This window comes from Copadichromis virginalis, linkage group LG15 (genome assembly GCF_057382275.1).
Source record: "Copadichromis virginalis isolate Kocher_CV1m ecotype Utaka linkage group LG15, C_Virginalis_male_GT1.1, whole genome shotgun sequence".
NCBI lineage: Eukaryota > Metazoa > Chordata > Actinopteri > Cichliformes > Cichlidae > Copadichromis > Copadichromis virginalis.
In genome coordinates this window covers 3,095,309-3,121,754 of record NC_140632.1, presented here as the reverse complement: position 1 = coordinate 3,121,754, position 26,446 = coordinate 3,095,309, and the positions used below count along the sequence as shown (strand labels likewise).

At 43.3% G+C, this 26,446-nt stretch overlaps 3 protein-coding genes across 11 annotated transcripts in view; 1 reads left to right on the top strand and 2 right to left on the bottom strand.

Moving 5' to 3' along the window:
• bcl11bb (BCL11 transcription factor B b) overlaps positions 1-8,646 on the bottom strand; it is a 36,436-nt gene extending 27,790 nt beyond the window's left edge. For 2 of the 3 annotated variants that reach the window (XM_085431349.1, XM_085431351.1), the window contains exons 1-2: positions 7,796-8,646; positions 261-644 (exon numbers count right to left, since the gene is read on the bottom strand). In XM_085431349.1, the coding sequence (XP_085287475.1) occupies positions 261-644; positions 7,796-7,859 (448 nt within the window). In that variant the 5' untranslated portion in view covers positions 7,860-8,646. The remainder of the gene's footprint in view (positions 1-260; positions 645-7,795) is intronic. The other variant, XM_085431350.1, reaches the window with a different exon arrangement.
• Positions 602-20,646, top strand: ccnk (cyclin K). 4 transcript variants are annotated; one of them, XM_085431352.1, is made up of 11 exons: positions 602-666; positions 13,443-13,678; positions 15,770-15,851; positions 15,949-16,080; positions 17,531-17,636; positions 17,724-17,781; positions 17,917-18,086; positions 18,181-18,389; positions 18,477-18,507; positions 18,752-18,823; positions 19,283-20,646. In XM_085431352.1, the coding sequence occupies exons 1-11, from the start codon at positions 631-633 to the stop codon at positions 19,795-19,797; spliced, it is 1,647 nt and encodes a 548-aa protein (XP_085287478.1). In that variant the 5' UTR covers positions 602-630; the 3' UTR covers positions 19,798-20,646. The 4 variants fall into 4 exon arrangements, with proteins under 4 accessions (XP_085287478.1, XP_085287479.1, XP_085287481.1 ...); XM_085431353.1 differs by having other exon boundaries at positions 606-666; positions 13,446-13,678; XM_085431355.1 differs by lacking the exon at positions 602-666 and adding an exon at positions 12,456-12,673 and having other exon boundaries at positions 13,446-13,678.
• A 1,812-nt stretch (positions 20,647-22,458) lies between these two features.
• The window catches only part of ccdc85cb (coiled-coil domain containing 85C, b), a 52,165-nt gene continuing 48,177 nt past the window's right edge, over positions 22,459-26,446 (bottom strand). For all 4 annotated transcript variants that reach the window (XM_085431342.1, XM_085431343.1, XM_085431344.1 and 1 more), the window contains one exon: positions 22,459-25,864. In XM_085431342.1, coding sequence (XP_085287468.1) covers positions 25,775-25,864 — 90 coding nt within the window. In that variant the 3' untranslated portion in view covers positions 22,459-25,774. The remainder of the gene's footprint in view (positions 25,865-26,446) is intronic.

The following is a 26,446-nucleotide window of genomic DNA, read 5'->3' as shown; positions in this document are numbered from 1 at the left end:
TGCTCTGCCATGATAGGCCAAGTGTCTTACTGACAGGGACAAAAAACATGATATTTTCAACACAGCAGGTTAAGGTTTGGGTAAGTGTAGTAAAATGAAAGCAAGTCGACAGCAAGTCCTCTGAAGTCACAGATATAAAACTCTATATGTGGATGTGAATGCTCATTTATGTAAGTGCGCCTCTTGTGTGACAAGAGAGCTCTTTCCCGACCTCTGTGTTTATGGGCTCGATGTGTACTGGTGCGCTACAATCTCTTTACCTCCTCTCTCTTGTTTCGGGCAGATCCCTTTGGCTGGGGTCAGCCTCCTCGCCTGATCCTCCTCCCCTCCTGGGGTCACCTGGACGCCCACTTCCACCGGAACAGCCCCTCTTCCCAGCTCCAGTGACCTGGCCCTCGGAGAGATGGGAAGGCCCATAACCCCGCCAGCTGCCCCAGGTTTGGAGAAGGACCCCAGTCCGCCAATGGGCCCCCGGCACAGACGGCGCTTGTGCTCGATGAAAACCAGGATATCACCCAGAGGGAAGTTAGTCTGGCACTGGCCGCAGGTCAAGAGGTCATGCTCTCCAGATGCTCTCCTCCGAGGGCTCGGGGTGGACAGCTCAGGAGATGGAGATCCTGCCCCTGAGTCATGATTGGCCTCTGCTGCCGAAATAAGAAGGGGAAGGTAAAAGATGTCAGTCAGTGATGTTATTTTAAGAAAGATAGGAGTAAGATAGTTAGAGCCAAATATAGAGAGGTAAAGGGAAAAAACACCCAGCGAGTTTAGTTATCCCTGAAACCATTACCTGATGAAAGCCATCTCTTCCTACCACACAAGATGATCATTACAGTCACAACTGTGTGTCACTTTCATGGCATGAAACAACGCCGCTGTTAAGTTGCTTCGCCTAGGCAAACACCTGCACTGCTTATCCGTGAGAGATCTGCGTGGGCTGCACCCAACACATAAACTCCACGTGTATGTGTGTCTGTGTGCATATCAGCCTGTGTGATTGTGTGTGTGGCCAGGAAGCTATTCATCTCACAGTGCAGGCTTGGTTTCCGGTGAGGGCCTTTTGCTGCACTAAGCTGTCATAGCTAGACGGCTCCCTACACCACGGGAGCCCCAGCTTGTGCAGAACAAAGTGTAGAGTAACGTAGGCCACATCCACCACCCTGTGTGTGCGCGCGTGCGTGTGTGTTCGTGTTTGTGTGCATCCTAGAATAAGACAGCGAAAAGAAAAATTAAAAGGAGAGAGAAGAGAAAAAAAGGGCCATGTCTAAGTGCGTGTGTGTACATGAATGGATCAGGTGAGTTTGAACAGTGTATTCTCCACAGACAGAAAATCTATAAAGCCAAACCCGGGGTCCTGTTAGGAGAGTAAATCTCATTCTTTACAGATCTGACACGGTCATTAATAACATTTACACATTCTTCCCTCTGTTCCTCCCCGATGGCGCAGACTCTGTCCCTCAGCTTAACGTAAATCCCTCATGGACAACCTCCATTTTTTTTTACATTTTAAAACTCTACCCTCATGCACCAGTATGGAAATGTGTCCTCTTCTAAAGAGCCCCGAGGAAACCTGAAGCTCCAGAGACTGAAGGCGTGTCTGAGTGAGCGGGTACCCAGGGAGAGGTGTTGATGCCTGGGAGAGAAGCATAGCAGCACTTGCCTGTCTGCTGCGTCTCCACTTCTAGCGCCCGTATCTCCCCCCCTACCCACGCCCCCACACCCCTCCCCCTACACCCCTTCTTCTTTGCCTCCTTTTCTCTTTTCCTGACACCCTAATAATTGCAAAGATTAGACAAAGAGGGTGTGTGCTCTCGCTCTCTTCTTCTTTTTTCTTTTTTTTGTTCTGCTGTATTTATCAGACCAAAGATCCTAAACCTTCTTATCAGCCATCTCACTCTGTCAGGGAAGCATTGCGTCGCTGTCATAATGCTTAAACTCGGGCAGGATTGGGGATGAATACTAACGCATCCCTTTTTTCCCCAAATTATCATTATTATTATTATTATTTATCATTTTCAAATATTTCTTTGTAACTATGATCCCCCCCACCACCACCCCCTTTACCAAATCACCCATCCGCCCACGTATACACTCATACACACTTTCCAGTCCTCTCATTCCACCCTGGAGTGATGATCCGATGCCAAATATCTTTTCTCTAAATGGCGATGGCTTCCTGGATGTCCGCCAAATAATTTCCATCTCATAATCTTTTGGCGGCAAAGAAGGAACACAGCCGCATATTTACCTACAGTTCACAGCTTGTGACCATGATTCGCTCGCGCAGGCAATGTAACTCTGCATGTATGTGCAATGCATACAAGTAGGACGGTGCAGGAGATCTTTCTGCTAACGTTATTTTTTTTATTTATTTTTTTTTACTTTGGGGAAAAAAAAAACAAAAGAGAAAAGAAAGAAGACAGGTGGCATGAGGCACGGATCCTCGTGTGAGAAATGCGAAAATGAAAAGAAAAAAAAGACAACTACAAGTCAGCGAGCTGACAGACACCTGGGCATTTGAACTCGACTCTCTCTCCCTGTGAGAGACAGAGACAAATAGTGAAAAGGCCTGTTTGTTAGCCTACGGTTGAGTAACACGGCCCGAGGCTGAAAGCAGTAAATTAGCAGGAGTTGGCACCGTGACTGTGAATATCTGGAATATCAGTCGGACATCTTCTGAAAACCGCACCCCTCTCTGAAACCCGCGCACTCATCTGTCCCGAGGCTCACCTGTGTGAGAAAAACATGTGTGCAAGAAGGAACCAAACGTGGAATGCTTGCGGGGCGGGAGGGTGGTACAAAAATAAAAAAATAAAAAAATCTTGGACACAAGCACGGCAAAATGGAAACGTGAAAGAATAACAGACTAATGTAGCCGATCACGGTGACAGACAGTGTCTAATTCCTCAGTATAAACTCCTATGTGAGAGGAACAAGCTTGATAGGTAAAGGAGCATAGCTGACACGCTGTCAAACATGCCATCGTTGGGGAAGGCGTGATGATGGCAATGAAACCGGGCTGTCTGACATGATAGCACACATACTTTATTTCTGTCTCTTCTTCTTCTTCTGTTTCTCACATACACACACATATAAACTTGGAGTTATATTCACCCTGTGACAGTCCTGCTACTCTGCCTTATCAAGTGTGAGTTAACTGAGGCAGCCTTAGAGCACCCCCTATCAGTTTGATGAGGAGAGAGTCAGTCATTCACTCCACTATTACTACTGCTGCTGCTGCTGCTGCACACAGCCACTGCACAATATGTACCAGATGGGAGCTCAAGACAATGGGCCTCTTTCACCAAAATTTCCATCTTTGTAGAAGGTCAAAAAAAGCTGTTCAAAGGCCAGAAAACACTTAATAAAAAAAATATTTTTGGGATTTTTTAGATACTTTTAAGTGCAAATGCTGAAATTGATCCCGTGTAGTTTGGCTATGCTCGAGCGGTGATTAAACTGGTAAAAAGTTAGCGGCTGGGTGAAACCAGCTAGGTGGGTGAAACCTGCCAGAGTGCATATAGGAGGACTCTGGCCTCCAGTCATGTCCTCAGACATTAATTGCACCTATAAGTCCTTCTAATCCTCAACTATTGTGTTTGTTCTTATATGTTCTTATACATGACGACTCTCTCGCAGTTTCACTGTGCCCGAGGTGAGGGCAAAAGCAAGGAAATTTGACAGCACGGCAAAACAAGCTCTACTCTTCCCAACGGAATAAAAGGAGGAGAGGAGGGGGGGAGTCAATTTTTTTTGGATAAGACACAATTTTCTTTTTTCTTTTTTTTATTTGAATTTGACGAAATGCCCCGAAGAAGCAGTGTCAGAACAGAAAACCACGAAACTATTTTCCGCTGGTCTTACACAACACTTTAATACCAGCTGCGCGCTCTGTTCGGCAGTTGAAAGGCAGAGGAAGGCCATGGGCACTCGTATGACAGTCGGCCATAGCGTATGGGTTCAGACCTGTCTCCCTCTCTTTGTTTTCCCCCTTTCCATTTTGCTGAGCTGAGAACACATGCACACACACAGAAACCCCCAAAGGGGAAAGTTGGGAAAGATTCACGCTGTCGTTGAAAATAAATGACACCAGCAACGACGCAGATGGTTGCAATCAAAAATTCAAACGACAAGCGGCCTCGCTTAGCCTCTCCCCTTTTTTCTCAGCAGCGATTGCCAAGGAGAGCTGCAACAGTGTGCGTTGTGAAAGGCCAGGCCTGTGTGTTTCATTATCATATCACCATTTAATCTGTAGCAGCCCTATTTCTTATCATAAATCTTAGATTATCAGGCCTGAAAGTGAGCAAAATACGACTGCAGCTGACTGTGACTTGTCACTAAATCGCTATAAATGACTTGCAACCTCTGAGGCATGACATTTGGTGATATAAATCAAATTTGCCAAACAATTTTAGAGATATCATAATAATAATAATTTTAAAAAGCCGCTTTATAAGCATTGCAAAATGGATTAAACGTGTTCGATAATATTGAAATATAGAAGGAAAATCGGCGAACAAACTGCAGCACTGCCTCGCAGTGAATCATAAATCGCTCAACAGTCATCTCCCCTGTGAGATTATCATCCGGTTACCACAATGTGTGTGCATATTTACTGTGGCGTAAGACTGCGTACGGTGGGTTTCTCCCCATCATTTGACAGCCATATGGTGTGCATAAAGAAGAAAACATTAACTGTTTCACAAGTAGCATGCCAATTCGGAGGGTAAACAGTTATCACGAGGCGTTTCCACGGCTGAATCCAGAGAAGAATTCACAGTAATAAATCTGATTCGAGATTGCAAATGCACCACTCTCTGAAGAAAGGGGGGGGAGCAAACCTGGGATGCTAAACGCCAGTCGTTCCACATTAATTTGACTAATTCATAAGGATATTTGTGTGACAGGTCTCTCTTTGTCACGGATGTGACTCCGAAGCTGAATCACCGAGCCTGAAAAAGCCTATAGGGATGATTTCCCTGTAAGGAAACCGAGAATGAACTATAAACTGCGCCGACTGAATCGGCCTGCTGCATTTGTCACAGTGAAAGCATAAACAGATACGTGCTGATGTATTCTGAGCGTGGTTCTTTCTGCAGTTGCACAGTATAGGCAGATCTACATAGAGTCAGCGTGTTCCTTCCTTGCTGCATACTTGCGCACTGAGTGCCTCGACTGCAGTTACAGTCGCTTGTTCACCCCTTTAGATGTCTGGCCTGGCAAGTACACAGGCTTCTGCTAAGCCTGTCCAGAAATATGCAGATATTCAGGTTCTGTTCATAAGTAGTGGATGACCTGTAGTCCTGCAGCTGGCACAAGGCTGTGTTCTGTTACAGTGAGCCATGACGTGTGTTTTGATGAATGCTGGTGCCCTGCAGAAGCTAAATATCATTCCTTTTATAAAGAGATACGCCGAGACTGGTCTCGACAGTTGATACAGAAAATGTGAAACCGTCGAGCTGCAAAGTGATATTAAAATCAAACTTTCTTTTTTCAGAAATGTACTTCTTTCTTCTCGTCTTTCTTTCTTTTTCTTTGGCAGTATCTCCGTACATGTGTTGACTTAATCAAATAACAAGTTGGCTTTCCTCCCACTGCCCCTCTTTGTCCTCCAGCCTGAGTTGTGGACACAGGTCCAAGTCCTCCCTCTTGAACCTGAGCCTCTCAGGTCTTTGCCACTGCTGGAGTATGTTTTTTTTAAGTAGGTGACACTGAAAGAAGATGAGAGACAGGCCCTCTCTCCACACATTTCCCCTCCTTTCCTCCACCCTGTACTCGACCACCCCTGTGTTATTAGGCTAAGCACCAAAACATTTGTCAGCATTTAGAGATATTAAGTTGTTTTGTGACACTTGCAAGTTTTGTTTTTTTGTTTTTAAAGACCAAGCCAGAGATGATTAAAAAGATTTCTAAATCCAGTCATTTAAAGCTTCAGGCAAGAGCAAATGAATCCTGGGGACATTTCAGCGCAGCTTGAGAGCTTGGACAGAGAAATTAAGAAAATGAAAGCTGATCTGTGACAGCTAATTATCAGCCTAATGACATTCAGCAGGTGCAGAAGCAGAAGCAAATATTATTTTAGCCTTAATTTGTATGAGTTGACTAATAACAGAGGGATGTTATGTAAAAAAGAGGGTGAAAAAAAGCTGCAATTGTTAGACACACTTTATCCAGATTAAGTGTTAAACACACAAAAGCAGTGCCTGAGGTGCAAACAAAGTTTTGCAAATTTTTGTTTGTTTGTTTTTCGGTTCAGTCGAAAAAATGTACGACTGGGGCTGAAATCATCTCCACCTGAATTAATTATCAGACAGCCAGAGCGACAACAGAGAGAATCAGCCTTCACATCAATAGCTGCACCATAGCCAAGCATCAGCTTAACGTGGTGCTGCACGTTATCACAAATAAAAATAATTCCATTAATTTAACAAAAAACCAACCGCTTATATCTGGATGTGTCTCTCAGATCGCTCTCTGTGTCTGAAATTGGCGAAACAATTTCAGCAAAAACAAAAAGAAAAAAAACTTCAGAGGGGAAAGTCAATGAGAGAGTGCCAAAGTGAATAGTGATGAGTCTAAATGTTAAATGTGTCGGGTGGGACGGAATGCACCTAACCGTTTTCAACGCAAAACAGATTGGCCAAAGATTACATCATGAACTTCTGCAATGAATTACCCAGATTAGGCCTCTATGAAATTGGATTTAGGCACAGCAGAGCGCTGGGAGATGAAGGTTAGATTGATATAATTGATTTGAAATTGGATTATAAGACTTTTTAATCATATGCTCGCCTCCCTAAAAAAAAAAAAAAGAAAGAAAGAAAGAAAAAGGAAAAATCCTGCGCAGTTTTTTTTTTTTTTGCCGCACTCGTGAAAAGAAGTTGTGACCCTACGGATCCTAAAATGTGGCCCACGTAATAATAAGATTAGCAAATATAGTACAAATAAAAAAATAGTGATCTTCCCCGTGTGTGTGTGTGTTTATTTTCGTGCCCTGCTCCATTCTTAAATATTCTTCTTGTGGGCCGGTGTGTCGCAAAAAAATCATTTTAAGTTTGATGCTTTGTGCCAAAATGTTAGAGTGTGTGACAAAAAGTGAGAGAGAAAGAGAAAGAGGCTATTTTTTAAGAAAGAAAAAAAAACTTTAATCGTGCAAACTCACCCTCTGTGGAAATGTTTAACAAAGTATCCACGCGCAAATGTGACACATCCCGGGAGAAGAGAAAACGTAAAATTGAATATGAATTGTTAGAGTACAACCTCAGTGCACGTGTGTGTGTGTGTGTGTGTGTGTGTGTGTGTGTGTGTGTGTGTGTGTGTGAGTGCTACTCACACACACAATCAAGCAGACACCCCAGTTGTAGCTGTCACAGGATCGTCCCTTGTAGTAAAATCCACTGAAGCCGAAAAAGGCGCATGTAAAAACGGTCTCACTTACACTGATACAAATGATAAAATAGTTTAGAAGCCATGCAGTCACTCGCATCGAGTCTAAAAGTTTAGTTTTAAATAAGCAGCTGCACGGTATACCTACTATTTTTTATTGTTTGTGCATTAGTGATATCACATGATCTATTTATTTTTTCTTGTTCGGCGCATTTTTTGCAATCACTGAAAACAACGTGCTGTCTTCGTGTTTTACTAAAAAGAAAAGTGCGTTATTAATCACGTTTAGTTCTTTATTTATTTATATTGGCCCGAAAGTCCGAATCGGGCTAAATAATAATATTGACAAAATTGCAAAGCAGTAAATGTTACGATAAAGGAAGTGATAAGCGTGTAAAGATTTTAACCTCACCTTGTATTGTCTCCCTGTGCGTCAACGATAAGTGCTGCGGGTTCACCTGCTTGCGGCGGGACATTGCCCCGGCATCTACTCTGGCATCGCCCGGTGAACGGCACTTGGAGTCGGCTTGGACCGTGGTGTCGGTCCTCTCTGGATCACAGGTCCCCGACTTCCCGCTCCCTTTTGTATTCCCCTGCTGCTTTTCACAGTCTTTAGCTGGAAATCGTCTTTTTTTGTTTCTTTTTTTTTTTCTTTTGGAAAGATCACCAGTCGGACAGCAGCGCGATAAGGATGAAGGACCGCTCAGTCCACGGTGTCCTGCTGCGCCTCGGAGGAAGCAACACTTGGATTAAGGACGCCAAAAAAGTGTAGTTTTAGCAAGGAAGCGTCTGCAGACGACCGATGACTTAATGAGTGCGCCGGTAAAGTAAGCTTTTGCAGATTAACCAAATAGGACAAGGAAAGGAAAAAAAATCCTGGACTGTCCGCTTCTGCAGCGACCGCGGTGACAGATTAAGTAGCCTACGGAGCACTCCACCAGTGATGGATGTTGTCACCTATTTAACTCCTCTCCTTTTCTTTAATTTTAATGATATAATTATATCATCTGGGTTCAAATGGTGGCTCTTTAGTTTAGGATTCCCTACAGTCCTTCCATCTCAGCAGTGGCGCGCTACAATGACCCTTTGGCACTGACTCCCCTCGCGCGTTTTGGCATCGGTGCGCAGAAACGGCAACTCTTGGCTCTCGTAGCAGTAGCCGCGTTGATTGAGAGAGGGAGAGAAAGCGACAGAGAGAGAGAGAGAGAGAGAGAGCGCAGGCGGGCAGACGGACAAGAGACACCTCCCTCCCCTCCTTCCAACAAGCTCCAGTGTCTCCTATTGAGCCGTCTTTGCAGCTCACACGACGAAACATGCCCTGTTTGGGGCGACCCGCATGTGTGTGTGGGTGTTTGTGTGTGTGGTTGGTGTTGCCTCATTCAAGTTTAAGTGCGTCCAAGACATCAGCCACTACAGAGGTGTGAACGGCAAACAACACAGAGACAATTTGCGGGGGGCAACCAGCAGTGGCTCCCCAGAGCTCCACCACCAGCTTCAGACGCAAACATCACTCAGCAGTGGCTACTTCACAGACACGCTCATGTCTGGCTATTGGAAGCAGTGTCGCGTTAGCAGCCAAAATTCACCTTGACTTTCTTTTTTCTTTTTGGTAATTCTATCACAAATAGTATGAAGTAAATCAATCTGGTCATTTCACCTTTTACCTATTTAGAACCACCACCTCATCATCCTTGCTTACAGAAGCCTCACAGGCACGCCAGATGGAAATGATCTTAAAACAAGAACAGCAAACACCTCGATCAGGTCCAAGTCAAACTTGGATGAAGGGTCGCCTTTAATTTAGACAATTAATCCTTTGTGTTGCTGTGCGTTTGTCGGCTGTGTAAACGGTGAAGCAATGCACAGGACACATGGCACCATACATGTAGTATTTACTCACATTTGAGTCAGAGGGTGGAAAACCCATGCTGTAGCTTTGTTGTTGGGGATCATTTAAATATGTTGTGAGGCAACAGTACCCTCTGTTGGCACAGTCTGGAGAACCTGTTTAGGCGGTGATACCTTAATGCAGCATTACTAAACTCCATCCCTATTTTTAGAATGAAGCCTCCTTAATTTGCCATTTATACAGTTCAGCGTCTGAGAGAGAGTCCTTGGAAAAGCAGATCGGGTTCACTGAGAGGCAATTAATAGCACTAAGGGAAGGTAATTGCACACGTACGGGTCTGCATTGAGATACAGGTTAGTACAGCTCTAATGCCACCACACCATACAGTCCAAAGTGGTGCCGTGCCGTAATTTGCTTGAAATACATTGTCGAATAAAAATAATAGCCTCACACGGCCGTTTAAAGTTGACACTGTTTCCTCGTAGATCAGCAGAGAAGTGTGCAGCCATAGCAATACATTTTACAGCCCGCCATTAATAAAACATGGTGGGCAATTTTAAGAGCATTAGAAGTTTGATTGCTTCGGGGCAGGCCTAGGGGACTTTCAGGACAGTAATTATTTATATAAATGAAATGTCATCTCAGCTCTGGCTCAAGTAGACGTAACCTCAGCAGACGCCACATGGAAACACTACGGCACAACAGCTATCTTTCACAGATAGGCCAAGCATGTTGTCGAGCATATTGCTTTGACTGGAGCGCATAAATTCGATATGTGATATTACACGGAGTATCTTCGACTCCGCGTCGGGCCAAGAGAGCAACAGCAGTCGCGGACATATTGAATGCTGAAGGAAAACATTATCCTGAGTTCACACACGCTCTCTCTCTCTCGCTCTCTCTCTTGCCATCCCTGCCGGCTGCGAGCAGCTCCTTGATCCTTACCCATGGGTTTCTCAATAATACATCAATGTCTCCATTATAGCTTGTAACTGCAGGCTCTGGGCAAAGGCAGTTTAAAGCTGGGTTGCATGGGGCCAACATACCACAAATACCCCACTTGTGGACACAGGAAAGGTTTTAAGTCCAAATGTTGCCTCTAAGGAGACATGCATCTCTCATGCTAAGTGCGGTCGCTCAAGAGGAGGTACCTGAACACACCACGGGGCAACATCCAAGCAAGATGTGAAAGTTTTGTCCAACTTACAAGGGGCCACGGTGCTGACATGCAATCTACTGACTTTAGAAAGATCTGCCTTGTTTGTAACTTACAGTTAAGCATTAAAATAATGAGCCCGATAACAAAGTTTTTTTTTAAAAATTAGAAGCTTTTGCATTTGTGTGGACACGCGACTCCCCCGGCTTTGACTCTGGGTCACCTCCATCATTGCATCCCTTACGTCTTCCATTTTTCATGTCCCTCCCATTTATTTACTCTCCAAAGAATACAACAAAGACATTAATATAGTCCTAAAATAGACTAATGTAAATGACGGAAACTGGACTTTATACAGTTTTTAGGGTTATGCGTGCAGACCTTTGGAGGCAGTCGCTTCAACGCGTTTAACCACAGCGTGACAGAGCTGACATAAACAATGAAAGGTCCACTCCAGGAGAGCTGGGGTAATATGAATATTGCTCTGGGATTTGCTTATAGTCGGCGCTTCATTGTGCAATGTTTAATATTAATAAAGAAAGTATAAGTATATATTATTCATAAGCTGATTTACGGTGGCTGGTGTGTGTGTGTGTGTGTGTGTGTGTGTGTGTGTGTGTGTGTGTGTGTGTGTGGATTTGAGTGACAGATTGAGATGCTCCCTTGCTACAGGCAATACAACTAGACAAGGCTCTTACTTTTCTACAGGACACATCCTGACAATTTCTCCCACAGTTAAGAGGATTTGTCCGAGCAGGGGTGAATATATAATGCATGCAGATTCCAAATTTTAATTTGGACGGAGTAAATGATTCAATGCTGGCTTTTCTCAGAAGTGAGACTGGGCGGGAGGGGGATGCAGAGGGCACAAGATGTTACTTGCAAGCCCCGCTCTTATGCAGTGACATTTAAACAAGCACAGATGATGCTGCACCTTTCACGTGTCAACAACAGGAGCCTAAAGGAAAATTACTTTTCTAATATTTTCATTTTCCTGCTTAAAATTCCTTTTTGGTTAATATGATAGCAAGTTTCCATTACCAATAAACACCACAAAAAATGTCTTTTTTTTGTCCTAATCAGTCCCTTTTCTCGCCTTCTCCTTTGCAGCAGGATGAGGTGGTAAACTTTCCTAATCTGTCCTGTTTCACAACCTTCATGTTTGAACTCAGAAGCCATAGCGACAGATAATACATGATAATTATTTGCAGTTTGAATCTCATGTGCATATATTGTTTTGCGTATTAATTAATATCATCGTCATTCTGTGCATACAGCTCAAAACCAATATTTAAGTTAATTTTAAACGTGTACGTATTGTTTGATTAGATATAAATAACTCACGAGTAATATAGAAGATAACGCCGGCACTGAGGTAAAAGAATGAGTGATTTTCTTGTGTTTAATCAGTAAAATAAACCAGTGATGTTTATTTTAGGGAGTCAGACAGAGTAGATTTTGGCTCAGTGTTCTTTAGTATGTGCACTATCAGGCAAACACCGGCAAAACTCATCTACTCTTAGATCCAGTTGTGCATCAGAAGTATGTTTGTAACACATACAGATGTATAAAGATCTATAGGTATCAAAGGAAAATCTGCTTCAGTTTATGTATTATACGTGTTTAACCTTGTCATTTTTTCTTTTTAATTTAATTTTTAACTTACCTGCAGATTCGCATTTATACTGGTCACAACTCATACTTGTTTGGTTGGGTTCCTTAAACATCCTGCTACTGCTACATCGAGTGATATTTCTTATGAGGAGCATATTTCTATGTTTGGGTGTTACCTGCTGCAGGACTCACCAGGTGTGAAAATAACCGGTGACTATTTAGCACAATGTAAATAATATTTGCTTGCTTGTTTGTAATTTGCACATGTAAACTATTTGGTCAATGCTGACCGCCAAAGTCCAAGAGAGATTCTGTGTCTCCCTCTAGTGGATATTATTGGGAATATCATCCTTTAGATTATTATCAAGAATATAAGAATTTAAAATGTTTTCAGGAAAGGCGGGCTGTTTCCAGCAGCGCTAGATAGACTCAAAACACGAATGAAATTAATTTAGCAGTGGAAATGGAAAGAAAAATGTGACCCGAGAGCACGTGTACCTCAGTGCCTGCGTGATGACGTCATCCAACGGTCTGACGTACCGCAAAATGGTGGTGCCCTTGTTACAATGGGGTCTGTTGTTCACTTGTTAGCCAACTTATTGTGATCAACTGTGGATTATTGCTACAACTGCCTGATTCAGGCGATTTATTCGGACGTCTACATGTTAAAGGTAAGAGTTGTGTCTCGTTGGAAGCGGCGGGGAGGTGAAGAGGCTGAATTCTGAACTACTTGTGACATGTCGGAAGCTTCGGCGTTACACCGAGTGGAGCAAGTTTGCTAGCCGAGGTTTAGCTAGCCGAGGCTGGTGCAGAGTGGCCCTGTTGATGTGACGGCGTTGGTTGCCCTCAGCTTGAGTGTTTCATAGATGTTAGCCTGTCGGTGCGTTTAAGCCGCTTCGAGTGTGTGGCTCGTGTTACCCTAATCTCCGCCTCTAGCGGCTTTTTTAGTTTTACGAAGCTAAGTTACCATCACAGCTAACAGTGCCAGCAGTAGCGGGTTCGTTGCAAAGCATTATTCGCTGTGTGTAAACTCGACTGTTGATTCTGCTGTGCTGCTGTATGCACACTGGGAGCCGACATTCACAGATCCGTGAAAACTATAGAAATATATTATGTTGCTATCTGAATCCATTTTAATCATCGATTTGTTTACAACGAGCCTGGACTTGGAGCTCAGTGTAGCTCAGAAATGTTTACTGCTCTTTAGCGTCTCACACCGTGGACTACAAGCTAATTACACTTTTTATAAGCCTGAGTGTGTATAAAACTGCGCTATGGCCCTCACAGAATACACTGGTGGCCAGGTTATAGACAGATCCTTTTTAAGAAAGAGACAGGATTTGTGGTACTCTTTGCCTGAACGTAAATATCTACTCGTGTGAGCTATGCTATTTAATGCTTTGCTGCCCTTAGTGATGATCCTTTTTATTTTTATCTCAGCAGTCCAGCACAGCGGGTCCATCCACCGCCTCTCCTCAATCAATGAAGGAATCCAAGGAAAACTCGTCAATGACGGGCCAGGCAATCTTGGACCATATAAAACCATGCTGGTACTGGGACAAGAAGGATTTAGCCCACACGCCCTCTCAGTCTGAGGGTCTGGACCCTGGCACAGAGGCCCGGTATCGCAGAGAAGGGGCTCGCTTCATATTTGACGTGGGGACCCGACTTGGCTTGTATCCTTGATTTAGATGATAGATTCATTGCTACAGCTACAAGAGAAAGGGTCACAAGATTAATCAGTGCCACATGCTTCAGTTTTATAGTTAAAGATAAAGAGACTTTTAAAAAGCAATACATCTGAAAACGCCTTTTATGGCTGTCTTGTCCTTTCTCACAGAACCTACTTTGATGTGAATGTGAACATTTTTACAGGGTCTGTCTGATATATACTTATTAGGGGTGCAACGATATTCGTATCGATATTGAACCGTTCGATACAGTGCTTTCGGTTTGGTACGCATATGTATCGAACAATACAAAATTTTTAATTTATTTTATCAACTTTCCTTCTGACGATGCTGTCTGTGTTGAGCGCTCAGTGAATCTGCGTTCGACTACTCCGCCTAGGCTCGACAGTGCAGCCTAGGCGGAGTAGTCGAACGCAGATTCACTGAGCGCTCAACACAGACAGCATCGTCAGAAGGAAGAGCGCAGGGCAAGCTAGCGAGACAGAAGTTAAGCTCTCCTTGCAACATGGACCTCCCCCACCCTCATTCAGATCTGGCGTTTGGAATTATTTTGGTTTTCATGTGACGTATGACCCTGAAGGTAAGTGCGTCATGGACTAAAGTAAAACAGTATGTTTGCCATGCAATGCTCAATTACATGGGTGGGAGCTAGTGTGTTAGCGCAGTTAGCTCGTTAACGTGTTGGCCGTCTAGCCCCATGCACGGGGCAATCGGCGGTAGCTCCTTAACGGAGATTTGCCGTGTTGTGGCGTTAAGGTCATTTCAACGAGATTAACCTGAAAGCACTAGTGGGAACACAACGAATATGACTGCACATTTACGCCGACATCATCCTAGTGCAAAGACAAAAACAACAAGCATGCTACTAACTTTAGCCGAGTCATTTAGACAGCTGTTAGCACATGATTCTCCTTATGCTGCTGAGAATATAGCCCAGAAGAAGCGGATAGTATAGCTTTTATTTTGGAAAGAGCCATTTCTCTGTAATAAACTCTCTTTTCCAAAGATGAGTGATTCCTCAATCAGATACAGGGCTCGCAATATCGCTAGCCCGACTTCCCGGAGCTAGCGATTTTTTCAGTCGGGCTACCAAAATCTATCTCTGCCCTGCCCGTCGGGCTATTGTAGGAAAAATATATGTCAATGCTTTTGCATTCTTTCAGAAATGTAGCTGGGTAATTATGTCATTGGCATCGGTGAGCCACTGTCAATATGTGACATATTGAAGTCGCGTTTGAATTTGCGCTTGTTTTTTGCTTTCACTTTGCAATCTCGCGAACTGTGTATAGAGAGCGACAGCACTGATCTGTGAGTGATGATAATTTGTGCACCAATTCCTCTGACATCGTCTTATTAATCGTTAGCTTACTATGCAAACATGACAAGTGAAATCTCCCGCAGCTTAAACATGTGAGAGGTTGATCGCGCAGAGAATCGCTGAGCTTATGTGAGTGCGTGTGTAAAAGCAGCAGGATATATATTTGACTACGATGACCTGGATGACTGAGGACCTTCACAGACAGATATATATTTTAATTCTGCTGAGCCAAATAAGACAGGTCAGGGTGAAGAAGTGACAGCCAAAGAAAAGCTTACCACAAAACAGAGAAGTTATGACAAATCAGACTATAAGGCAAAAAGAAAGTGCAGCTTTATGGTTTCATGGACAAAAGAATTTCTGTGGCTGCAATATGACGAGCTAAATAACCAGGGCTGCACATAAGTGGTCCGCAGGTGCGCATTCGCTGTCAAAATAAAAAACACGCACAAGGGTTAGGGTTAAATTTAAAAACTGTACTTTTGAGTTAAAATATATATTTATAATTTTAATAAATGACAAATTAAAAAGGCATGAACATTTTTTTTGTATCGAAAAAATATCGAACCGTGACACCAAAGTATCGAACCGAACCGAACCGTGAATTTTGTGTATCGTTGCACCCCTAATACTTATATATAATGATGTTTGTGGAAGCATTATTAAAATAATTTTTTTTTTAATTTAAAGAGTCACATGTTAAAGCTGATATTTTGCAAACCGTTAATAGTCTTTGTGAGTCCTTGACCTGCATTCAGACACTATGACACACTGGCAACGGGCATCATATATTTCCACCGCTTCTACATGTTTCACTCCTTCAAGCAGTTTCCCAGATATGTAAGTCAATCTGATAATGGTCTCTGTTTGTTTCACTCCTGGAAGCAGACCTGATGTTTGTAATGGTGAAGTAATGGTGTGATATGTGTCTCGACAGGTGACGGGAGCTTGTTGTCTTTTCTTGGCTGGTAAAGTAGAGGAAACCCCAAAGAAGTGCAAAGATATCATTAAAACTGCCCGCAGCCTCCTGAATGATGTGCAGTTTGCCCAGTTTGGAGATGATCCCAAGGTGCAGTTCCTTGTATTGACCTTTGTTTTGAGAGGTTTTTCACTTGTGATTGCAGAAGCAGAATGGGTGTGAATACCTGTTTAAAAACAGGTGGTGTGTAACAGCGCTCACTGATACAGGCAGAATAAATGAGGTCCTGGTAAAACTGAAGTTTCCAATAACCTAAAAAGTTCCTTACTTATTTTTTTAGTGATCAGGGCTTTTATTTACCATTGCTGCCTGTAAGCGAAGCAGGCTTGCATTACAAACAAACTTTTATTCCTCGCTTTTATTAGAATAACTGTCTGTGTTCACTTGCATACAAAGCTTTGCTCAAACACGCTTACATTTCTTTAGTTTTAAGCTGGTACATTAGGTGTGTAATACCACAGTGAGCCATGACTCATTCTTTAAACACATCAGCGAGGTCATCAGAGCGTCACTCAACACAGCTTTATGTGCCCTGACTCACAGAGACAGTAATCAAACCGGCAGCTCTCACGGGGTCAAAACCAAACAAGAACAAGCTGTAAATGCAGTGGAATATGATTATGTCATTATGCCGCTTCACGTCTTTGCTATTAAAAACTCCCTCTCAACATTCAAGATTTTCTTTTTCCTCTTACCAGTTGGCGAGCTAAAATATCTATTAACTTGAAGTAGCCTCTGTTTCACTTAACCTTGAGTACTTTTGATAGAGCTGATAGATCTGTGACATCTGGACCTGGCTTATAACTTGTCACTTTGTTAGACACATTTACAGCACTCACATGAAGCGGCACAAGCATCTTACAGACGGCTTGTTTGCTTTCCCAGTCGCTCTTTAGCTTATTTAGCATCATGCTAGAATTAGCCAGTTTCTCCCAAAACATGAGCCTGAGTGCTTTACTCAGTTGAGCTGAAGCCTTTAGTCCAATAGCTTTAACTTATAGAGGGCTTTTACTGCCAATCATTTGCAGTCATACCAAATACCTCATTGGTATTTGGATATCAGCCTTTTAGTTATAAGCCACCATCAGTGTCCTGGCTTTTCTCACCAGTTTTTAGTAGCTTAACTACTGTCATTAAGTCAGAATTGTACATCAGCTTCTTTCTTACTTAAGTGTTTTTAAATGAAAAGTTTAGCTATTCGACTCTCATCTGGCTTATCGTTACTAATTGGAAGTAAAGGTAATGGGAACTTGTCTTGTTAAGCCACTAAAATTAGGATTTTTCCAAAAGACAATATTATTGTTACATTTTTTAAAAGGAGAATTTTTTGTCATTCATTGCCACAACAAATGGCAACATCCAGAGAAAACGACCACACATGCAATCTAGTTGTGAGCTTTCATGTTTTTAACATGTGCAGGATTTCCAGCACCTACAGCGTTTTTAGAGACTGCCTCCACATTTACGAGCAGGGTGTTTTTTGGAAGAACGATACTCTGACACAGCAGTAAGCTTTTAATTAGCCTGCTTGTTTTAACAGGAAGAGGTGATGGTGTTAGAGAGAATTTTGCTCCAGACGATCAAGTTTGACCTGCAGGTGGAGCACCCCTACATGTTCCTGCTGCGCTATGTCAAGCAGCTCAAAGGTGAGATAGGATAAGTATGACATCAGCTCCACAGAGCGTGAGAAATGATGGTCCTGTGGGCAAACTCTGACCTGTTTCACGTTACAGGGGAGAAGAATAAAGTGTGCAAGGTGCTGCAAATGGCTTGGACCTTTGTCAACGACAGGTGAGGATTTTGTGCGTCAGGTTTTACAGCCTGGTTAGTTTTCATTTGTAAGGAATGCAAAGTTATATGGTGATGTCACAATAACCTGGTGCTTCAACGGGCAAAAACTCAAACCACCTCTCGTGTTGTTTGCAGCCTGTGCACCATGCTGTCTCTGCAGTGGGAGCCGGAGATCATCGCGGTCGCTGTCATGTACCTGGCTGGCCGCCTGTGCAAATTCGACATCCAGGAATGGACCAACAAGCAGTCTACACGCCGCTGGTGGGAGCAGTTTGTCCAGGACGTTCCAGTGGAGCTACTTGAAGGTACTCAGCATAAAGACGTTCCACTTAAAGCCTCTTCCTTTGTATTTTTTTTTTTTTTTGTCTTTACCAAAAAAAACATGTCTTTGCCTTCCAGACATTTGCCACCAGATCCTGGACCTGTACTCTCAGGGAAACAAACCCATCCCTCAGCAGATGCAGGAGAAGGAGAGGGCACCTGCTGCTCCGATCTCTGCTCCTCCAGCTCCACAGGGACAACCGCCAGCCGCTAACCCTCCTCCCCCACCACCAAAAAAGACTTCCCCTCAGGGTGGTAGCCCGTCACGCCAGCTTAAACGCTCACATGTAAGTATACATTCAGCCTGTGCTGTACAACTCGTGTTTAACATGATTCATGCACGGGGCTCATATTTTATTTCCTCTGTGTTACAGACGTCCCCCAAAGATGAACCAAAGGCTCCAGGTAACATGTTTATTAATGATTAGGCAGATTTTAAAGCTGTTAAAATCTGATGAAATTAAACTGAAATGTCTCCAAGAAAGCAACAAATTAATGTCAACGAAGAGCAGTTTAGAGAAAGATGAAAGACGGCAGTTAGATTTTCCTGGCAGGGTTGAGGTTTTTATGATTATCCAGGAGCACAGAAGCATTTGCTTACGCAGTTACAGTTTTGTTTTGTCTTAAAAAGCTTCTATTTAATTCACAGAACAAGTTGGATCAAAGATTCCTCGACTGGAGAGCCCCATGCCTCCTCTACCCACAACGCAGCCACCCCCAGGTAAGCGTGACTGTGTAGCTTACGTCATCTGCATTCTTTACACTGTCCAGGAAGTTCAAATGATTTAGAGCTGGATCAAAATATCGTTACGTGCTGGCGTCCTCTTAATACTCTGTTTGCGTGCGCCACCACAGCAACCAATAATGAGCAGCCAGGACCCCCTGCCTGCAGCTCGAGCTTAGAAGCAGCCCACAGTCGTTAGTCCTTTCAGTCTGCTTACGTAACCACATCTCGTCTGGACATTATTTCCCAAGACACGCATACCCCTAACCTATCCCAGACCAATCTGATTAGTGCTTGAGCCTCATAATGAGACCTCCTATGTGGCTAAGCCTGGTAGTTTTGGTCTGCCCGTGTGCTCACTGTCTGAGAATGGAGAGCTTCATTTTAGATCTTTGCAGTAGGGAAGCTGATTTTTATTAACAAGTCGTTTCTCTTTACTTTGTCCTTTCACTCCAGCTCCTCCCGCAGAAGCAGAACCAGGAAATGAAACAGCTCCTCCTCCCCCACAGGCTCCACCTCCACACCAGCCTCCTCCGCTGCCCCACCGCCCTCCTCCTCCACCACCTTCCAACTACTTGATGTCCACAACGAGCTCTTATATGTCTGGTGAAGGCTACCAGAGCCTACAGTCCATGATGAAGACTGAGGGTCCCTCCTACTCCATGCCGCCCAGCTACGCACCCCCAATGTATCACGTCTATCCACCACCTTCAGCACCTCCTCCTGGGCCACCACCTCCTCCCTCCACATACCCACCACCCAGCTTGCCACCATCCTATCCACCACCGGTCTACAACAACTACCCCCCGCCACCGCCTCCACGCATGCCACCAGGCCACGTGCCTCCACCAGGGATGGCCCTTCCACCCACTGGGTACCCTCCTCCACCTCCAGTGCCTCCAGGACAGTCACAGGTGCCCTTGCCCCCTCCGCCTGGTATGCCTATGAACCGTGGCGCATGGATGAGATGAGAATGTGATAAGTCTGTGAACTGAGCTTGTGCAGAGCCACAACTGGGGCGAATAAAAACAACCAGGATCTTGTTATCTTGGAGCAAAACAGGAAAAGCGGAGCTGCTTCATGACTTAACTTCTGATAGAGAGGTGCAGGGTTGTGAAAGAAAGCGTGTAGGTAAATGGACTGTAAAGATAAAGTGAGGTCTGGACAGTTTTGTTATGGGAGGTGATAGGAAGGTTAACAAATTAGCAAATATGTAGAGGATAGGTACTCACAGTGCCCAGTTCCAGGAGCTTATGAGAAACACTGTCCAGTCATTGTTTTTATTAGTTTTTTTCTGGAAATTTATCAGGAAATAAGAGATTTTTTTTCTGTTGTCATACATGCACTCTCACTAATTGTGGGATGGTGAAATGTTCCAGTTTCATTCAGCCTTTGAGTGGATCTAAGGTTGGGTCTTGTGTTCCTTCCTTTATTCTGTCACCTTTATTGGTTTTCCTGAATACACCTCCCTTCACTTTGTGTTCTCTTCTCCACATTCTCATTGTTCTGCTGAGAGCAGTGTAATAAAATCTTAAGGTGGTTGAATATGCTGTGGGACTGTCGTATTGAAAGACTTGAACAGACACATGCTGTATATTTTTTGTGGTTTAAACAGCGTTTTTTCTTTTGTTTGTTTTTTACATTTTACTCTGATAACACTGAGGTAGTGTTGCAAGACATTTCTGCTGCTTTTCCCCCCTCATGTCACCACCCATCTTCTCATCCGCTTCTGCACCCAGAGCAGTAAACATTAAAACAATAATTTCCTCATTCACTGTCACTGGTCTAAGAAGCCCAATAAAGAAGAAAAGAAAAACTGACTTCAGCTGTTCTTTATCTGGGTTTTGCTTTGGTTCTATTTTTTTTAAATGGTACTTTTTATGGCCGTAAGTTTAAAAGAGTCAAAAGTTCATCAAAGAAAGCAGAGCGAAGTACTTCCTCTGGGTTAGGTACCTCTGAGTGGCTGTTCCTGCAGTGGGAACACACACGCAGAACACTAATAGTTAAAAGGATGAAAAACTGCTTTTTGGAAGAGCGGAAGGTTACAGCCTGGGCAGGTCATCAGTAAACAGTGACAACTTTCCTACAGCCACACATAAAAACAACTATAAAAATAAAAAATAGCATCTTTTGAGTGAATCTAAGTACTCTGAGAAAAGAGACACAGGAAGAACAAGCAAAACCTGGGTGTGAGGCCACAGTGCTAACCGCTGCACCACCAGCTTACTTTTAAGCACCTTTTATTTCCTTGCACTGCAGGAAACACACACAGATCAACCACAACTAACACTGGACAGTTTGCAAGTGTAGATTTCAGTTTTTTTGAGCACTTCTGTATAAAACTGCCTTAGACTACTCTGTGCTTTGGTTTAGGTGTAAGAAAAGTTCTCGTCACCTGCTCTTCATAGCTGAAAATGGGGTCTGTGTGAAGAGAGAAGGTGTTGCTTAGATTTCTCCCACCCTTTACACACCAGCTCATGTTCCTCTTTATCTCCACCAGTCAAATGTTTATGAACAGAGGCCAGGATACAGACAGATGAGCAGATACCTTTTCCACTAATCGGTTTTAGCAGTGAAAATGATACTCCCCCACTTCTTCAGTCCACCCATTCAACTGCTTATTGACGCAAATATCTAATCAATCGCATAGCAGCAACCCAGAGCATTTAGGCAGATAGACGTAGTCATGATGACCTGGTGAAGTTAAATGGGAAAGAAAGTGAGCAGCAGATCTCTTGGCAAAAATACGTAGTTGATGCCAGAGGTCAGAGGAGAATGCTTCGAGATGATAGGAAGGCTACACTGACTCAAATAACCAGTCATTACAACCAAGGTATGCAGAAGAGCATCTCTGAACATACAATTATATTATACAGCGCCAAATCACAACAACAGTCTCAAGGCGCTTTATATTGTAAGGTAGACCCCATCATAATACATACAGAGAAAAACCCAACAATCACATGACACACTATGAGCAAGTAAGACAGTGGGAAGGAAAAACTCACTTTTAACAGGAAGAAACCTCCAGCAGAAGGCTCAGGGAGGGGCGGGGCCATCTGCTGTGATTGGTTGGGGAGAGAGAAGGAAGACAGGATAAAGACATGCCGTGGAAGAGAGACAGAGATTTATTGAGAAAGGTGACTGAAGAAGAAACACTCAGTGCATCATGGGTCACCTGATCCAGCACAACCTATACGCTATGAGCATCATTTAAATGCCACATTTAAAAGCCTGTGTGAGTATTGTTGCAGACCAGGGTTTTTATGATGTATTTTATGACTGTATTATGTTTTTACTTTGTAAAGCACTTTGTGACATATGTCTGTGAAAGGTGCTATATAAATAAACTTTACTTACATGTCCATTTTTCACCATAAATGTGCAGAAACTGTGTCATCCTATCCTGCCAACGTGGACCAAAATCACTGTTTTGTTTTCAACATCTACGCCAAGAATGAAGGCAGATTTGAAGGGAACAGGGGTACCTAATAAATTGGCCAGTGGTGCGCATTCCAGTTTTTGGTTTTACATTTTCATTTCCACTGTTCCGCCACCAGAGGGCAGCCTACCCCAGCTAGTGAAAAAAAAAAATGTAGCGCATGCTTAAATAAAGAGCCGTTCACAACATCATTAAGCAACTTGTTTATTTTCTTCCAAATGTTTCTAAAAGTGGACTATTTCATGTTTTCGGTCTCACCAGCGAAATATTCTCCTTTATTGGTGAAACCACGAAAAGAGGTTCCAGTCATGCTAGTTACTAAAGGAATAGACATTTACACTGTAGATTCTAGGTTTCTGTATTGTGGCTTTAGCATATAGGCAGGAAAAAAAAAAACACTACAGATGCTTTTTTTTTTTTTTTTCTTCAAATATACAGCTGGGTCCAAATTAAAACACAATAAAGAAAACAGTGTGGCACGTCTCAAATCATTTGCCATATATAAAGTATTCAAAATTGTATAATGGCTTCAAATCGGTTCCTAGAAAAAGGACACTTTAAAAAAAAAAAAAATCATACTTTGATTATTATTATATATATCTATATATTTTAACCCTTTAATTGAGAGTACCAAGGTGGACAAACGGGTAGCCTCAGAAATGTTCTAATTTGGAACAAATAACACTAGAGATGGGAGAGCCTGAGCTGTCGAGTCACTCGGCAAACTCATCAGACAACTTTAATAACACGAAATCCGTCTGATGAGTTTAAAACGTGACCGTTCAGTTACCAACTGCGCTCCCATCTCTATCTCACTATGTTACACCTGGCAATAAATACACCGACAAACAGTATTTGTTCATTCTGACATCAAGAAAAGTTTTTTGTTTTAAATGTTAGTGTTTTATGGTACGGAGACATCAAGGGGAAGACTTATCTCATATTCTAAAAAAGAAAAAATAACTTCAATAAAACACGCACTGCATAAACACACCTGCTGAATCCATGATGCGAGAAACGGTCTAATATCCATCTATGTGACTTTTCTTTCCCTAACCTTATCGTCAGAGATACAGTGGTGTGAAAAAGTCTTTGCCCCCTTCCTGATTTCCCAGTGTTTTGCATATTTGTTACACTTACATGTTTTGGATCATCAAACACATTTTAATATTAGGCAAAAACAGCCCGAGTAAGTATAAAACACTGTTTTTAAATGGTGATTTCACTGATTAGGGGAGAAAAGTTATCCAAACCTACCAGTTCCTGTGTGAAAAAGTAATTGCCCCTGTTGTTAAATCAGGAATTAACTGTGATTAACCACAGTTCAGTTAAAAAAACAAACAAACAAACAAAAAAAACCCAAAAAAAACCCCCCAAAAAACCCCCCACACAGTTCAGTTTCACTAAACACACTCGGGCCTGATTATTGGCAGACCTGTTGAATCGAGAAATCACTTAAATAGAACCTGTCTGACAAAGTGGAGCAGGCTAAAAGATCTCAAAAAGCAAGACATCATGCTACGACTTGAAGAAACACCTGAGAAACAAAGACACTGACAGCTTTCAGTCTGGAAAGGGTCACAGCGGTAGTGTGATGGGCTGGAGCTGCTAATCCGCCTCAGGAGGAAGACTGGCTGTTGTAAATGGAGCCATGAATTCTGTCGTCTACCAAACCATCCTACAACTGTCCGGCCATCTGTTTGTGACCTCAAGCTGAAGCGCACTTGGGTTCTGCAGTAGGACAGTGACCCAAAACACGCCAGCAATACCACCTCTGAATGGCTTAAGCAAAGTAAAATGAGTCCTGACCAGAATCCGATTGAGATGCTGTGGCAGGACCCTAAAAAGGCGGCTCATGCTCGAAAACCCTCCAATGTGACTGAATTACAACAATTCGGCAAAGATGAGAGGGCCAACATTCCTCCACAGCGCTGTAAAAGACTCATTGCCAGTTATTGTGAATGCTTGATTGCAGTTGTTGCTGCTTTATTGCGGTTTTTGCTGGCCCAACCAGTTATTAGGTTACCAGTTATCACTTTTTGCACACAGGCCCATGCAGGTTTGGATTTTTTCCCCATTAATAATAAACACCTTAATTTAGAAACTGCATTTTGTGTTTACTTGTGTTTTCTTTATCTAATATTTAAATTAGTTTTGATGATCTGAAACCTGCAACTGTGACAAACATGCACTTTTCAAACCACTGTATAAAAAAAAGTTTCAGAGCAGATCAAACTGAGTGGGGAGGTTCAGGATATTTTAGTTATTGAATTACATTTTATTTTGGATGGATTCAGAAAATGTCTTCATCAGCCTTCAATCGGGCTGTAACCAGGGTTCAATGGCCCAAAAAAAGAGGATTCACAGGCAGATGCTACAGCTCCAACCATTCAGTCTCCTCCCACACAGACTCACACTCTTAAACACACTCACACACATGCGCGCACGGTCACAGATGGGCAAAGGTAAAGCTGTAGCCCTCCCAACCTGAGAGAATGATTGTCAAGCATGCACACAGCATACAATTTTTAGCCCGTTTCACAAAAGTAAGAAAATTTATCTGTTCCTTAATAAACAGAGCGAGACGGCAGATTCAGAATGGCCCGGATACATTTGAACGAACATTACAGAGAGAAGGAGTAAGAGCAATTCATCTGGAAAAGAATGATAATGATAACGATGACAATAACAAAAAAAAGAGTATTACCAAAAGCAAACCCTGTTTGAGGTCTGTGTGTGTTTGTATATGTAGGTGTGTATGTGTGTGCTTTTTAGAACTCAATTGTTGATCACATGGCCACGCTAGAATACAAAATAAAGTCAAATCAACAGAAACAATGACGTAATGCTATGGTTTTATACATAATATACACGAGTTAACAGCGATCTCTAGACTTTATTATCCATAGACTTGTCTTACGAGCAAAAAGGCGCTAGGTCACAGTGGGTTTCACTTGGCTAACATTATAGAATGCTAATGCTAGTTATACTCATTGACCGCTGGAGGAAGTGGGGAGGCGGGGTCATACATGTGACAGGAGCTCGGGAGGGGATGGGGGTGTCTCTCTCCATAGAAACTAGTATTAATCGCCTCACTGTTGCCAACTTCTGCCCCCCCACCCCCGTCACCTGTGCTCGAAACCACGTCTCATCCCTAGCTTATTACAGCTCAGCTAAGCTCTAAAGGAGCGAAAGCGGGTGTTTGTTTACAGAGAGAAAAGAGAAAGCCTCCAAACCGATGCAGAAAAGTGGCGGGTTGGTGACACTAGCTGCCGGCTGTCAACATGTCAGCGCAGAGATCCAAAAACGTATACAGGCAACAACGAGACTAACAGGTCCATTCTGTAGCCAGTCTAAAAAGAGAGCGTTCGCCGGAGGAATGCCGGGTGCTGTCGGCAGGTGGGAGCACGGTGGCGTGACGGGTCCGTGTAGGTGCAGGTGGGAAGGTGGCGTTTCAGGTGAGTGTGGATCCTGATATCTCTCCGTCTCTCTCTAGGGCTGATATGCTACAGCGGGCCTTTGAACTGGTTACCAGAGAGGTGCTGTCTGACGGACAGCTTTGATCCTGCTGCATCACCCAGTTTTCTCCACACCACCTGTGAACAGAAGAGGAGAGAAGAGGAGCTGAGCGAGGAAGAGGAACAGCGAGAGAAAGACGGGCAGACACAGAGGCTGGAAAGAAAAGACTTTCTTCTTCAAGAGGGAAAACTTCAAATGCCCACAGTTTGGCTTTGAGCTGGGAGGACTACACACACTCACACTACAGTAGAGCTTCAGTGCAGTGCAGAAGTCTCGAGCTTCTTTATATTTTGCTTTCAAGAAGCCGGATTTTCTCATAATTTTTTTAAGTGGTCTTGAGCAACAGTCCTGCAGCCTTTCTGAAGGTCTTTCAAAGTGTTTCTTTGGACTCATTCTTCAGTTGATACGTCTACTGTTCACTGAAACCTGATCAGAAATGGCTTCAGTAGAAGGGGTGGCCCATTCTTAAGAAAGGCAGGGTGTGTATGTATGGCCGAGGTCAGGAGAGAGGGACAACAGCCATGTGTACAACACGGTGGAGGCCCTGTCATGGTTTTGGGCAGCGTTTCAGCCAGTGGTGTTGGAGGTTTATGGAATTTTAAAGGGAGAAAAGCACAGTGAGGTTTTAACCCACCGTGTAGCACCATCTGGAAAATGTC